This window comes from Hydra vulgaris, chromosome 03 (genome assembly GCF_038396675.1).
Source record: "Hydra vulgaris chromosome 03, alternate assembly HydraT2T_AEP".
NCBI lineage: Eukaryota > Metazoa > Cnidaria > Hydrozoa > Anthoathecata > Hydridae > Hydra > Hydra vulgaris.
In genome coordinates this window covers 43909092-43925000 of record NC_088922.1, presented here as the reverse complement: position 1 = coordinate 43925000, position 15909 = coordinate 43909092, and the positions used below count along the sequence as shown (strand labels likewise).

Below are 15909 nucleotides of genomic sequence, written 5' to 3'. Positions count from 1 at the left end.
TTAACTTTTGATTAATATATATACTTAATGTATGTACTTAATGTATGTACCTAATATATGTACTTTATGTATATACTTTTGACTAATAAAATAATATAAAATAACCGTTTTTAATAATGTTTATTAAAAAAACCGGTTATAAAATAACCGTTTTTTTTAATAAACATTATTTTAAATACTTTGTTAACCAATAACAGCTGTTTACCAATTAATCAGCTGATTTTAGTAAATGTTTACATAATTAATATCAACTTATGTGAAATTGTGCAGCACTACTTGTGTTTAAGTCGACATTGTTATATTTTACAAAGAGTTTATTCAAGTAAGAAATTTTTTTTCAGATAGATTAATTTGTTAAGAAAATGCCTCATGAGGCAAAAACATATGATGAGTTTGTAAAGTTGTTCTGCATTTGCTGTTTTCAGAAGTCAAAAGATTTAAGATTTATTAACTACAAAGTGAAAACTAATTTATCAAATGGAAAACATGATTACTGCCAGCTTCTCAAAATGCACTTTTGGCAAGATTATGCGAGCCAAAACCCAGATCTCCCTGTTATGATTTGCTCAAAATGTAGAAAAAATTGGTTGAAAATAGATCCAACCTTTAAATCCAGACCGAGTTATGAAGGTAAATGCCAAATATAAGTAAAATTTTCATTAAACAATTAGGTGATATATAAATAAATATGTTGCATATGCATGCCAAGAATATTTTTTTCCTTTAGATTTGAACACTAGAATTGTTAGAGGGGGCAAATGTGAATGTTTCATCTGTAAAAATGGAAGAAAGAATGGAAAAATTGAAGTTACAGTCCCAATGGTAAAATGCTTTACACGAAATTCAGTTGCTCGAGGTCCTGAAAACCAGTTAGTAGAGAGAAATTTATGCAATACATGCTATGCCCAAATTGGAAAAGGAAAGTCTCATTCTTGCACCAAATTAGAGAGAAAAAAGAATTTGTCAGCTATTGTACAGTCAGCATCCCCTGTGACTAAACAAAGAGTTCTTTCAAGATCTTTGAAAGATCTTAGTTCAAATAAGGAAATAATTCTTAACACTTTTGGCCCAAATATGATGGTTGTCAGGATTGGAACTGAGCCGAAAAAACCATATTTTACATCAGAAAAACTTAATCTACTTTAACTGAAACTTCACTGCAGTGATCGTAAAATGATTAAGATAAATCAGTTTCTTTGGGCTTAGGGTGTAAATGTTGAACCAGGATTCAGTCAGAAATTGACAAGCAATAATAATGCTATTCTAGACCTTTTTAATGGAGAAGGGCTTTCTATTTTTATGAAGGAAACGAGTAATGCAGAGGAAAAAGAGGTAAAAATAAATTAAAATCTTTTTTCTTTACAAATCTCTAGCAGAGAACACAATTTATGTAAGTATTTTGAATATGTACATAAGTATTTTTCATCAAGTTTTAGACAGGTTGAGTATTAACATTTAATTAGTATAACACAAGTGGTTAGGTAACTAAATTTTGATTTTGCATGTTTAGATGGTTGAGAAAGAGGTTCCTGGAGTATATTGTAATGATGTTGAAGAGCTTGTGGCCCTGGTCCTTTGACACAGAAATTAGGTCCCTAATGATGTTGATATCAAGCTTGGCGTAGATTGGGGCAAGGGTACCTTAAAGTGACTTTGTCAATTACATTAAAACCTGAAATGAAGACACATACTGTCCCAGAGAAAAAAAGTCGAAACGGGGAAAGATATTCAAGCCACGATTTTAAGGATTCAAGTATTCACAAAACTCTCATTCTCGCCATTTTGCCCTCAATGAATGAAAGCTATGTAAATTTAAAAATGATCCTTGATAAATTGAGATAAAGTGATACAGTGTAGTCCAAAGATAAATTCTTTGGACTACACTGTATCAGAAGATCTGAAAGTTTTGCTCCAGATGGTTGGCAAACAGATAGCAGCATCTAAACATCCTTGCCCATTCTGTAAAACTTTATCTCCCAAAATGATGAAATCTGAACATTATACGTTGTCTTCTCTTTGCAAACTGTACGATGATTGGATGGTGGACGGTGCAAAATCAGGAAATGCAAAAGAGTTTAGTAATGTTGTACATCCACCTCTATTAACTGGGGACCCAACCAAGAAGATAATTGAAATAGTTAATATACCAGGTCTACATATACTGCTAGGTGTAGTGGACAAGTTAATCTCAGAAATGGAAAAGAAGTTATTTGAAATCAAGGAGGAAGGATTTATATCTATAAGTTCTTTTTTGGGACCTATTATTCTCTACCGGGTATCTTACCAAGGGCAGCATCGCCTGGAAGGCAATGCTTGCAACTTTTTCCTGAAAAAAATTGAGAGCTTGGAAGTATTTTTCCAACAGAAAGGCCTGGGTATTCAACCAGCCAAGTATATAAAAGTTTTACCAGACTTCAACAAAATAGTTCAAGGATGTTTTGGTAAATCTGATAGTCCTACATATATTGATGACATAAAGGAATTCTCCTCAAGCTACAGGGACCTGGGAGCCATAGTACCTTTAAAAGTACACATAGTAGAACAACATATTGAGGAGTTCATCAAAATGAAGGGAGGACAGTTTGGTAAGATTTCCACGTTGTATATTTGGTAAATTTAATAATATTGAATATAAATACAATACAATACATTTAATTTTTGATTTGTCAATCCTATTTCCTTATACAAGATATATATGATGTTTAGGATTAGGTTACTGGACAGAGCAGGCCTTGGAGTCTACTCATCAAGACTTCAAGCAGTTTTGGGAAAGTCGAAAAGTTGGGCAGCATAGCCCAAATTATCTTACAGCACTGAAAAAAGCAACTGTTGCTTATAACTTTAAACATTTTTGATCTAATAAATTTAATTTTTTGCAACTCCTTTAATTTTTTAAATTATTGACACATTTCTAAAACCTAACATACCTCCTAACTAAACCAAAAATACCAAATTGACTCTAAAAATATGTTTTAGATATAAAATAGGTTATACATTTTTTCGGAAATGAAAAGAAATGGTTCATTTTAAGGATTCATCATGTTTCATGTGTATAAGACAATTTGACAGTGAATACAACCTTGGATTGTATTGTTGAAGAAAAACAAACCTTCTTGATTTTAAAAGACGATCATTTTGGCACAAAAAACGTCAAAATCAGACTTCATGTGTTTTTTTTTATCACGCAACCTCTCAAAAATCTAAAATACCTAATTTCTCAAAAAGCCCCCAATGAATGATTTTGTTTAATACGTTTTTGGAATCGGGAAATAGTCCCTGTTCATTATCAAAAAAAAATTGTTTGGGATGTCTATCATGGTCTTGAAGTATGCTCCACTGCACTGTGATATTTTTTTTTTTTTTTTTTTTAGGTTATTCACCTCCCCAAGGCCCGAGGGGGGCCACTACAGTCGAGGAGGATACTCATTTTTTTTTTTTTTTTTTTTAATATTTTTTTTTTTTTTTTTTTTTAGTCGTTATTCGTGGTGCAACCCTCTCTCAACTCTTTAACTCCGAAACACGAACCTTGCCGAGCAAGGCCGCTGTGCGGAGAAACTAAGTTGAGCGCGGTACTTCCAGGGACGTGGATATATATATATATATATATGGATATATATATATATATATATATTATTATTAATATATTTCAGACAACAGGCTATACAACTTAAGTGCCAGGTCAGTAGTTTTTAAAAGAAAAATATTATTTTAAAATTTAATTAAGTGAATGATTATGAAAAGAATGTAGTTTAAGATAATTGTATAAAAAGATGGTAATCTGTGTTCTAAAAGCATGAGATATACTATCATACTTGTTGTAACCAAAAAATATTTTAGCACATTGTTGTGGCAATACTGAAGATATTGCTTTATCATTATAATTTTGCCACAGAGGAGCAATCTATATACAAATGCAATATGAGTTAAACAATTTAACCTTTACTCTGGTATAGCATAAATGAAAGCGTCTAATTAGAATATTTGCACGTGTGTAAAAACCCTTCACCTTCTTGGATATATCAAGATCATCGGTTAGGTCATTTTTAATTATATGACCAACGTATTTAAAAGATTCAACAAAAGCAATTTTACAGCCTGTTACAAATAATTCTGGGAAAGAGTTTGATATAATTTTGATTTCGGAGTTAGATTAAACAGCATGCATACAGTTTTCTTGGTATTAAAGGAAATGTTAATTAAAGAAAATTCCTTATTTGTAAAGCTAATAAGTTTTTGAAGAGAAAACCAAGAAAGTGCAAGAAGGTGCAATTAGAACAATATCATCAACATTAGCCAACACATTCATGAAGATGCCACCTATATTATAGGGCGTTCCAAAAAACAACATTTTTGAAAAATATATGCAGAGACCCCCTTAATGTGTTCTATCTAATACAAAAACACTAGATTTAAAATTTTTTTGAATAAAAAATATTTTAAGGGGTCCCTCAAGATCCTCGAATATTTAATGGGTCTCTAATATTTTGAAAACAAAATTTTTCAAAAATATGTCAACCTGGTACTCAAATGAAGCGAAATTATATAAAAATTTCGAAAATGATATAGATTTCAAATATAGAGTTGTTATTTTTGGTTTTATTACATAAAAAATTACGTTTTTTAACAAAAAACAAAAAAATGCATTTTTTATGTATTTTTTATGTGTTTTATTGAAAATTTTGATAAATAAGTTAAAATTTTTCCAAATTAAATATTATTTTTGAAATTTTTATATAATTTTGATTCAAAATAGAATCATTATCTTTGCAGATTTTTTACTATAAATGCAATTTACAGTATATATACACACACATACACACACGCACACACACACACACACCACATATGTATGTGTGTGTGTGTGTGTGTGTGTGTGTGTGTGTGTGTGTGTGTGTGTGTGTGTGTGTGTGTGTGTGTGTGTGTGTATGTGTGTGTGTATACTGTAAATTGCATTTATAGTAAAAAATCTGCAAAGATAATGATTCTACTTTGAAAAATTGGTCGTGTTGAAATTCACAAATAACAATTTTGCTGTTCTGAAATTTAATTTAAGACAAAGTTCATAATCAATTTAATGAGGTGAACTGTATTTATGAAATAATTTATGCAGACATTGTTAATAAAAAGAAAACCACTCTAGGTCAATATATAATAGAATCTAAAAAGTTTTCAACATATTTTAATACATTTTTAAATGTTTTTTTAAATTAACTTAAAATTGATAAAATAATAAAAATGCTCAAAATCATAGCCCTTACAAATAAGGCAAATGAACTTAAACCTTACAGGACCATTATTGCGCCTTCCATGGCTTGCTGTTTGGTAAGTAATGCTTAGTAAAACCAAAGATGTATAAGTACATCCTTGGTAAAACTAACATTTTAATGTGATGAAATTAGTGATAATTATTGTATTATTACTCTACATTAAGCAAAGCATTAAATATTTTTAGAAAAGATTTGAACTAAATCCTTACTAAAAAAGTCTGCAGGATTCCAATTTGGGTAGACAGGCAGTCCAATTGATTCAAAAAATGGCAAAACATAAGAGTTTTTTCCAAAAAACATTACCTTAAGTATAAAAATACAATTATGAAAGCATGTTAAAACAAAACAAAAAATAAACTTTGAAAAAAATTAAAAAACGTTGCGTTGACACAAATCCCATTTAAATTTGGACAATTTAAAAATTAAAAAAACTACCGTTCCATTGCATAGTATCATCAGCTTATCAAAAATATGAAACACTTGACTGGAAGGTTGATGGATTGTCAAGCAGATTGCACGCTTTTCCTTTTCAGCAAGACTTTTGAGAGTGTTCATAAGATTAAATGCTGTAGAAGAATCTAAACCAGTAGTTGGCTCCTAAAATTTGATATAAAATAAATGGTTTTTAAACTATATAAAAGCCATTCTGCAAAATTAGTAAAACTTTTTATTTTTTTAGACTATAATGGAAGTAAAGTTGTAATTTAAAATGCTTATCATTTTTTTATTAATAAATTTTTTTAAATTGCATAATATAAATACATTTAAATTTTATGATGCATAATTTGCATATAAATATCTTAGTAACAGTCAATTTTACATTAACTAATTTTGATTTAAAATGAGTATAGAGAAAAATGGGGCAAAATGGCAAACAGATAGCTTTTTTATGTAATATCTTCACAAAAATATTTGTACAGTTTCATATCCATGAAAAATACAATGTATATATACAGTTTCATTTCCACCAAGTTTTTAGTAGAAATGAAACTGCATAAATGCAGTTTACATTTTTTGGTGGAAATAAAACTGTATTTAGACCTTGTATTTTTAAACACCAATTTGTTTTTTTAAATACCGTTTACATAATTTATATATAAAAGTCTGTTTTTTGGGATTAAAAAAATTCCTTGGTTTTGGTTATAGCTTATGCATGGTATTATGACAAAACTAACATATTGAAAAAGTATTATTGCCTCATAACTTACAGTTTTCCAAAAAATCTGAGTTTTTAAAACATTTGCCATCTTGCCCTGTTATCCCCTACACATTCTTTTTTATATATAAAAAACTTTTGATATATAAAAACTTTTGATGTGTAAAAAACTTGTACAAGAAAATCTCAAGAACCTTTTACTACTTTTTAATAAGAAACTTATTTTATCAAGAGTTTGATAAATATTAGCCCAGTTAACACAAAACCTATTTAAGATTACTAAAAAAGGTACCAATGTACGTTTTTTAAATATGTATTTTAGTTAAAAAATATTATCTACAATGGAGAACAACAGTTAAAAAGAGTATTTAATTTGCCTAACTAATTGAATAGAATTCCCATGAATGAAATAAGCATATCACATTAACAAACTTAAGAAACTCTTAAGAAACTTTTAGTTGGGTAGAGAGGAACTAGTTAAGTAACTTTTACTTAACCTAACAGATGTCATAAATGGTGTGTCAGTAATTACATAACCTTTTCCCTGTTGGAAAGATATTTTATCTACTAAAAATTGATAAAGAAAAAAGTTTAAAAGGTTCGAAGCAAGCTCTGAACATATTTCATGCTATCGGTAAGGAAAAAGGTGTCAACTTCCTAGTTAAATGCTCTTCAGCAGTGCTCTATGAAAAAACTGTTAGGTCTTCTTGGGGCACCTAAAAGCAAAAACAAAAAAAAACAAAAATTAAAAAAAGTTTACCAAGCTGCTCAACTAGCCCCAATGGAATAAGTGGAGCAACTGTGAGGGGTAACTTGAGCAATAAACAAATAAATGAACTTGCATAATATGGAACTTGGATAAATAAATATTAAAGCTGTTGTTAACATATTAACATTAAAACTGTTGTTAACCATGTCTTTAATTTATGTTTTTTTGTTTAAACATTTTAATGTTATTAAGAGAAAAGAAAAGGTTAATAGTAACAAAGTGTCATAAAATATAAAAATATTATTTTATACAATTATCTTAAACTTTAAAGACTGATTTTAAAAATTATATATAATGTATCACAAAATTCTTTCTTACTAAAGTTGTTTCATTTTTTGCCGATTGTTTAACCTTATTTATTTTTTCAAAGCTTCTTAACTTACCCATACTAGACAAGGAGACACAATAATTAGGATTTAAAACAATAGTAAAGCTTAGGGGGAAATGGCTAACTATAATCAAAAGTCAGATAAATTGTTATAATCTCAATACTTAAGTAATAGCAGATAAAAGTATATATATATAAGCATCTAAAAGAAAAAGAAAACTTTTTTTTTTTTACTTTTTAGGACTAAATGGAGAAAGTGCCTGCACATCTTACAAGGTTGGGAAATTAGAACTTTTAAAATAAGAAACTTATCAGTAACATCCCATTAACTACTGTTTTATACATAATTATATAAACTGTACAAATATTGTTTGTGGAGTATTAGTTAAATGCAAGAGCTTAGAGAAATATCAGTTGTACAAACAAAAGTTAATTGCCAATTACTATTGTCAAAGGGACAGTATGTGTATAATAAGTTTTTTTATTCAAATTAAAACTTTATATACTTGAATGTATGAAGTTTTATAATGCATATCATCATTAAAAACGTTTTATGTTTTATGTTGTATATATGATTAAGCATTACTTGTTTTAAAGTTTTCTTTTATCAAAAAGTTTGTGGAACTATGTAATATTCCTATTATATTCTTTTCTTAAACCTTCCTTAAAAAATTTGTATTGCTTACTGTGTCCCTTATTTCTAGGACATAATAATATATCAATTTCCTTCGTCCATTTAAAAAAATCATACAAGTTGAAGAAAATTTCGATACATTTTACAAATATTATTCTTTCTATAGATTGTGTGTGTGTGTGTGTGTGTGTGTGTGTGTGTGTGTGTGTGTGTGTGTGTGTGTGTGTGTGTGTGTGCGTGTCTATATATATATATATAATGTTCCGACAATAAGATCATTAAGATATTTTCTCAAAATCTTTATTTGTATCTTTGAAATTATGCTTAACTAATATTAATCAAAAAAAAAATTTCATAAACTTACATCTAAAATTATGCATGCAGGGTTAGTTATAAGTTCTACAGCAATACTACAGCGTTTTCTTTCACCTGTCAATGAAAATAAATTTAAAAAAATAAATAAATAATAGAATAAGATTAAAAAATTTTTTAAAGCATATGTTAAAATTAAAAAAAAAGACATATAACCATAAATTGACATAAATGTTTGAAAAACTATTTTACCCCCTGAACATCCATTTGTATAAAAATCACCTCCTAAAACTAAATAATTTGACTATTAATTATTATAGAAAGAATTACTGAATAATATGAGTGTTAATTATATTTTAAAAATAACTAAAAGTGTTGAATTTATAAAAATATTTTATCACCAGTGTTTTCACATTTACGTAGTCCAAGATCGTCAATCACTTTGTCAACAATAGCAAGCTTTTCATCCCATTTCATGCTGTCCGGGAGTCTGATTTTTCCTACAAACTTAATAAAATCGGTCATTTCAGCAAAAAAAAAATACCTGCTTTTATGCTTGGAGCCGTGAGTTTAATGGGGAACCCCAGAGCCACCCATCAAAAAATGTACAAGCTCCTAGTAGTAGAGCTTGCATCTTTTTGATAGATGACTCTGTTTATCATTAACATTGATTGATTGGAAGAAAAAGAAGTAGTACAAATGGTTTTTACACCATTAAGTCTGCCACTTTAGATCATTTTAATTTTTTTCAAAATATTTTAATTCAGGCACATGCTAAACTAGTATACTAACATTGAGCAAAATTTGAAAAGCTTTCATTTTGATGTAGCTTTAAAATATTTTTTAGCTTTAAAACTTTTTTAGCTTTTTTTTGCTGAGTCAGCAATTTTTTCAAAATTTTTTTTTAATTTTTCAATTAATTTTTTTGTAACATTTTAGAAATTTCTAAAAGATATGTGAGTAATTCCATGTCAGTAAGTAAGTAAGTTATCCAAGTAAGGATAACTTTAAAAACACTGTTTTCAAAAAATTTTCTGGTTTGTACTTGTTATGTTTTACTTAATTATTTAATTTGCAATTTAATTTATTTAATTTGCAATTTAATTTATTTAATTTGCAATTTAATTTATTTAATTTGCAATTTAATTTATTTAATTTGCAATTTAATTTATTTAATTTGCAATTTAATTTATTTAATTTGCAAAGTAAAATACAAAAATATTAAGTCTCAAGATTGTGTTAAGATTTGCTAAGATGAGTCAATGGTCAAAGTATGCATACATCCAGTTGTTGCTACAGGTGCATCAATGGTACAAATTATGTTGGTAACTAGAACCCAGCACTCATCTGCTCTAGATGGTCAGAAAAGTTTGTTAAAAGGACCGTGCAGGTGCATAAATGTTACTATAACATTTTGCTCACACCAATCAAATCAAACCTGTCATATTTACACAGAACAAATTCACCAAATTTCAACGCATTAATGTTAATTTTCATGGTATTGATGCTAATGAGCTGATTAGGTTAAATACTTTGAATATCAGAAAAAGAAAACACGCCTGTTATATTAAAATCTTCACTTTAATCTATAGATACTATTAGTTTCGTTTAAAACTAATAGTATCTATAGATTCTGGATTAAATGGATGACAGCTCCTAATTCCAGGAATTGTTCTACTTAGCTGAAAACGTTTTTTCAAAGGAGTGCACAATTCTGTCAGTTTTTTTTTTCAACTTTGAAAAAAATAAATCCTTAAATATTTTTTTCACAGCAGTAAAGCATTTTATTACAATTCAATATCTGATCATTTATGAGGCTTTGATTAACTGCAGTTGCAGTTTACAGTACTGCATTTTACAGTATTACTAATACCATCTCATGGTGACTTACCATGACTTGTAGCAAAAATGTCCATTCTGCATCAATGTCAAAATCATCTTTATGGAGACAGATATTGTAAAGGTTTTTGTGGTTTTTATACTGTGCAGCACAACCATCTGAAAAATAAAGAATTTTTGAAATATTTTGATTTTCTTTTAAATAAATAACCATTTGCATCCGAACTTTATACACAAAACTAATGTCATACTCATTATCCTCTGACGTGAAGCAAAATAACTTTTCTTTAAGCTGGTCATTTTTGTTTAATAGAGGGCAACAGGGTGTAGCATGCATTGACTTTGGCATCAATGGTAACTTTAGATTTTATCTTGAATCACTAATGTGTAGTTTTCTGCAAAGACAATAATCAGTCTTTAGTCAAATTTTCTTTTTGTTGCCTTAGGTAACTTGCTTGACATTTTGCAATGTAGGAATGAGCTGTTAACTTGTTTATTGCCTTGATAACATCAATTTGTATTCTTCACTTGTTGCTGTCTGACAGCTCAATGTTGTTCTACCTGTTTCAATTTAAAAAGTTCTAAATTATACGATGAAAAATTCTGTTAAAATCATTATTTTAGATGGATGACTGTTTTTTAATCCATTTACCTGAAAAAATCTCAAAAACAAATGCACTTTCTTAAAACATTTTAAGAAAGATCATTGAATACGAATGATCAAAAACTGAATAGAAAAAATTTAAACAAAGAAAATTTTTTGAAGACAATATTTTCAATATTGAGCTCCAGTTAGTGTGGAAGGTTGTGAAAAATCATTTGCAACATTATGTTACAATAAAGTATGGACCATGCCCCATTATCCATATGTGTAAATCCATATACTTGCAGATCAAAATCTTTATATTTTTTGAAAGATCAATGAATATAGAATGATGTGTAATATATATTTTTTTGATATCATCAAGGCTACATGGGTTTCTTGAGCATCAAAATCAAGTATATAAAAAATCTTAAATTTATTCAAATTGATAAATGCAGGTACTCAAATATAATTTTTTACATTTCTGAACATTTCAGTGAACTTGCCACCCCTGAAAATAGCAAAGTACAAACTTTTAAGTAAATGAAATATTTTTAAAGTTATATAACTTGAAACCTCTAAATGAATGTTGCAATTCTGAGGGGCCTGACCAACATCTGTTAAAAGTAAAACAGTCATATTTCAGGATCTTCTTGGTACAAGAGGCTAAAATTTTCAAGGAATTCTTATTTACTGGAATACTTGAATACAACTGGATATATACAATACTGTATAATACTATATAAATACAAATACAATACTGGAATACAAGGAATACTTATTTATTTGTAATTGTATGAAAATCAGCAAAATCTGATATATAGGGTGATATTTAAAAAAATTTATGGAACATTTGACATAGAATTACCCATGTACTACAAGTAAAATATATTAAAACAATAATAAAACCAGAAAACCACCTTAACATGTGCTTCAACAATGTTATAATTGTAGCAAAAGTGTTTTTAACGTGTCAAATAACTTAATATAAATTTAATTTGCACTTAAATCTTAAATATTTAATATTAAATCTTTATTGCTACAATTTTATATTTACATTAAAAACAAAAAAATTTCTTAACTTCTTACTTCTAATGATTGCCTTATAGTAAGATTTGAAAAAAAGATGTCTTCTTGTGTTACATATCCTATTTTTCTTCGATGAAATTTGGAATAGTTTTCTCCATTTATAGTAATTAAACCATTGTTCAAAACAACACCTTTCGTTCTTCTACCAGCAAGTATATTTAGAAGGCTTGATTTACCAGCTCCTAAAAAGTCATCTTGTTTACAAAACTAGTAATTTAGGCTACAAAAAAATTAAAAAAAAAAAACTATATAAATTCTTGGGACTAGAACAAATATAAATCTTGTTTTAACTTTTATTTTGTTTATTTTAACAAACTACCAGTTCAATACAAACTCAAAAAATTTAATTTTTTTATAAATATTTTGTACAGAGGCACAATGAAGTGAAATGGCGAAAAAGCGGGCAAAACTTTAATTTTGTAAAGTAATAAACATTTTAATCAAATTATAGTCCCAATTCATAATAAGCATAAAAATGAGTAAGTTAAATTTTCCACAGTTTTCAAGATGTGGAATTTCTTTTATATAAACTATTTTTGATTCTAGAAATCATTCCAAGATACTCTTAAGGAAAAAAATGAATTTGATTTGATGAATTCTTACAAGAAAAAGTCTTAACTTTTAAAAATAACATTTATTAAAAAAAAAAAAAAAAAAACTATTTATCTCCTCCTTTGATCCTGATGTACAAGACGTCCTCTTATCTCTGAGGACGTCTTGTACATCAGGATCAAAGTTAAGACCAGCAATTGTATTGGAGTTTTTGAAAGCAATCAAAGAGATCAAAAGATTGCTCTTTATAAGTAGATAATGGAGTTGGTTTTGCATCATATTTATTCTAGATATTTTGCATCACATTAATTCTAAATGTTTCTTGTGGCCTTATTTTGTGCTTCTTTAGCCTCCTTAAAATAGGGCCTAATGGGAAGATTCAAGTGCTCAGCTATTAGAAATCTATGCTCCACAACCACATAAAGTACATAAAGTAGTATGATGCACCAAGGATAATTTTCCACTACTACCTCTGAAGTTTTACAGCAGTATGCTTTAAAAAGCATCCAAGTTTAGTTGGAATCTACTGAAAACTGCATTTAGTATGTTTCTCAGCCTTACAATGATGTCCATGCGAACTCCTTTTATTTCATAGAAAGATTCTGCTTCAAGAAATGCTTTTCTTTCAGTATATCATGTATTTCCAAATTGCTGCTTTGGAATATCAACCACTAAGCTTAACTCCTCTCTAAACTTTCTTTATTTTCTTTTTTGAGCTTTTATAGACAGCTTATCTTCTGGAGACCCGGAATGATATCTTTTATTATCTAGTTTATATCCTAAGTGTAAAATGAATTCAGAAATTTGTATCAAACTATGCAGTGTGAATAGTTCTAATGCTTGCTCATTACATACTTTTTCTCTAGTTCATTATGGTCAGCTCAATTTTTATTTCTATCTTTGCATTCAAGATCTTGAAGACTTTCTATTTGCTCCCTGACATCTAATTCTTCAGCTCTTGTTGACTTCTTTGTTTAATTATGGTATTGCAGGAAAATAGACCTGCTAAAGTGGGGACTTATAGGCTTTGGGTTCTACTATACAGTGGTTTCCTTTATTTTCAATTTTAACAGAGAAATTGCAGTTTGAAACAAGGATTGCTCATTTTCAACTCCAGTTGTGAAATGGTCCCACCCATTCTAGCTTTTAGATAAATTTTAGAATAATTTCCAATTGTTTCTGATCCATCTAGACATTTCGTATTAGATATATTCATAATTCTTGATCAAGTATTTCACTTTTGACTGAACAAAAGACTTGGTGTAGCAGGTCTTCCTGGTCTAGATGTAGGAGGAGCAGGTCTTGCATACAGTTCTGACGTCAGACATTTTTTTCACGTTCTATAAGTAAAAAGAAGGTTTTTTTGTGTCTGTCATTTATTATCTTTAGCTTGGCAACAAATATTTTAATCTTCCCTTTAAAATTAAAAGTTACGAATATCTATCCTAATCTTCACTACTTTCTCAAACACAGAGCACAAGTTGGAATTGTTAATCCCAACTTCCTTAATTTTATCTAAAAACATTAATCCACATGTTTACAGCATTAGTATGATACTGATGTTGTAAACATGTGGATAATAAGTATCCAAGATTCGAGGAATAGTGATAAAACAATGAACATATGAAATTAGATCTCCCTCAACTCTTCGGAAGGGGGAGGGAACAGTATTTTAAATATAAATTTTTAAACAAGATTTTTATTTGTCGACAGAAATCAAGTTTCATAAAAATCTTTTGGTGTTTAGAAGTAATGACCACGTAAAGTTTACAAACTTTTTTTTTTGGGGGGGGGGGGGGATGAGGGAGGAGGATATATATTTTGCACGATTTATATATCTCTATATTGATTAAGTCGCTCTGACATCAAACGAAAACAATTGCATCTCAGTCTGTTGAATGAGGTAATAACATTACGAAGAATAGGAGAAAATCCTTAAAAATTTTTTGATAATTAAGAATGTAAGAAAATCATTACAAAGACTTGCCAAAAAAATGGTGTAAAATTTATACTAGGGAAGAAAAATGTACTCATGTTTACGTCATGCATTATTACGGCATAGTTTCATTTTTTTTGGAAATAAAAATTGATTTGCAATAGGCTGTAGTTCAGTTAGGTTACTCAGCTCAATTAAGGAGAGATCCGAAAAAATATATAGCGTTTAGGTCCTTTTGTCTTCAAAAAATGCTTTTTATTTTGTATGCGTTTTGATTGGTTTATTTTTTTGAAAAAATCGCAAAGCTCGTTGTTTTATATCGTTTACACTTCACAATCGTCCGAAAATGAGAATAATTATTCCAAAAAGCACTGGAAAAACCCTTTGGTGGGAACAATATACACACCTTCCTGATATGAAAAATCCAAAAATTGAAATCTTTTATGACCGTCCGAGAAAAAAAATTTACTTTGAAGTTTTCGGCATTGTCAAAAAAGTTGAAAAATGCTGGAAATGTAACATTTTTTATCTTTGTAATAAAAAACATAAAAATAAGTCAGAAATTGTATGTTGACTGCTTTGAGAATCATGATAAAACAATTTTTGCTTTTCTGAACATTTTATTCTCAATAAGTACAAGGTTATTTTCTCTTATGTAATCAAAAATTTTTTCACAGCATTTTCCACATATTAACTTCAAAAAACAAGCAGTGCATTCCTTTAATTTTAATCAGAATTTAAAATTCAAAATGATGATTTTCTTAAAAAATTTTAACAGGTTTTCAAGAGGAGCCAATGCTTTCACAAGTTCTTGCTGTTGAAATCAACAAGACAATTTTGTAGGTTTCGCAAATATTCTAGATGGTATATTGGCCTCTTGTATCTTTCCCAATGTGTCCTGAAGTTGTGATTCAATGCCTCTGTGGCCTGCTCACTGTACTTGCCAAAAGATTCCTTCCTGTGATCAATGAAATCCTTGACATGAAAGAAAATGGCGTGAACTTTAGGGATCACACTTGCCTTTGGTAAATAAAGGAAGAAATTTTTTAACTGTGTGATTTATTAAACATAGTTACTCTGCAACTGATTTCCAAAACAAGAGGACACAACTGCATCAAACTTTCTGAGTGTATCAATCCATGGAAAAACTTGGAATGCTGAGTCTTCTTCAGCAAGTCTTTGAAGAAGATCAAAATGTTTCAAAAGTTATTGGCACTTATTGCCAGCAAACTGGCCTCCATAAAATGGCTGAAGCTTGATGTGAAGTGCTTTTGGCAATTCATCAGCTTTATCCCAGGTTTCTTTCAGTGTTTTAAACAAATGGTTCACCACACCAAGTAAAAGATGGTGGTCATGCACATCTAAGAGTGGATCATGAGCAACATTTTAAAACTGCTAGGCCTTTTTGTGGTCCGGACCTAAATCTTGAAATGAAGCAAAGCAC

The 15909-nt window shown here is 28.9% G+C and overlaps 1 protein-coding gene across 1 annotated transcript in view; it reads right to left on the bottom strand.

Moving 5' to 3' along the window:
- Positions 1 to 15909, bottom strand: part of LOC105849169 (uncharacterized) — a 52750-nt gene that overhangs the window by 22135 nt on the left and 14706 nt on the right. Inside the window, exons 2-7 of the mRNA XM_065793336.1 lie at positions 11978 to 12159; positions 8868 to 8973; positions 8719 to 8757; positions 8519 to 8583; positions 5703 to 5864; positions 5477 to 5570 (exon numbers count right to left, since the gene is read on the bottom strand). Coding sequence (XP_065649408.1) covers positions 5477 to 5570; positions 5703 to 5864; positions 8519 to 8583; positions 8719 to 8757; positions 8868 to 8973; positions 11978 to 12159 — 648 coding nt within the window. The remainder of the gene's footprint in view (positions 1 to 5476; positions 5571 to 5702; positions 5865 to 8518; positions 8584 to 8718; positions 8758 to 8867; positions 8974 to 11977; positions 12160 to 15909) is intronic.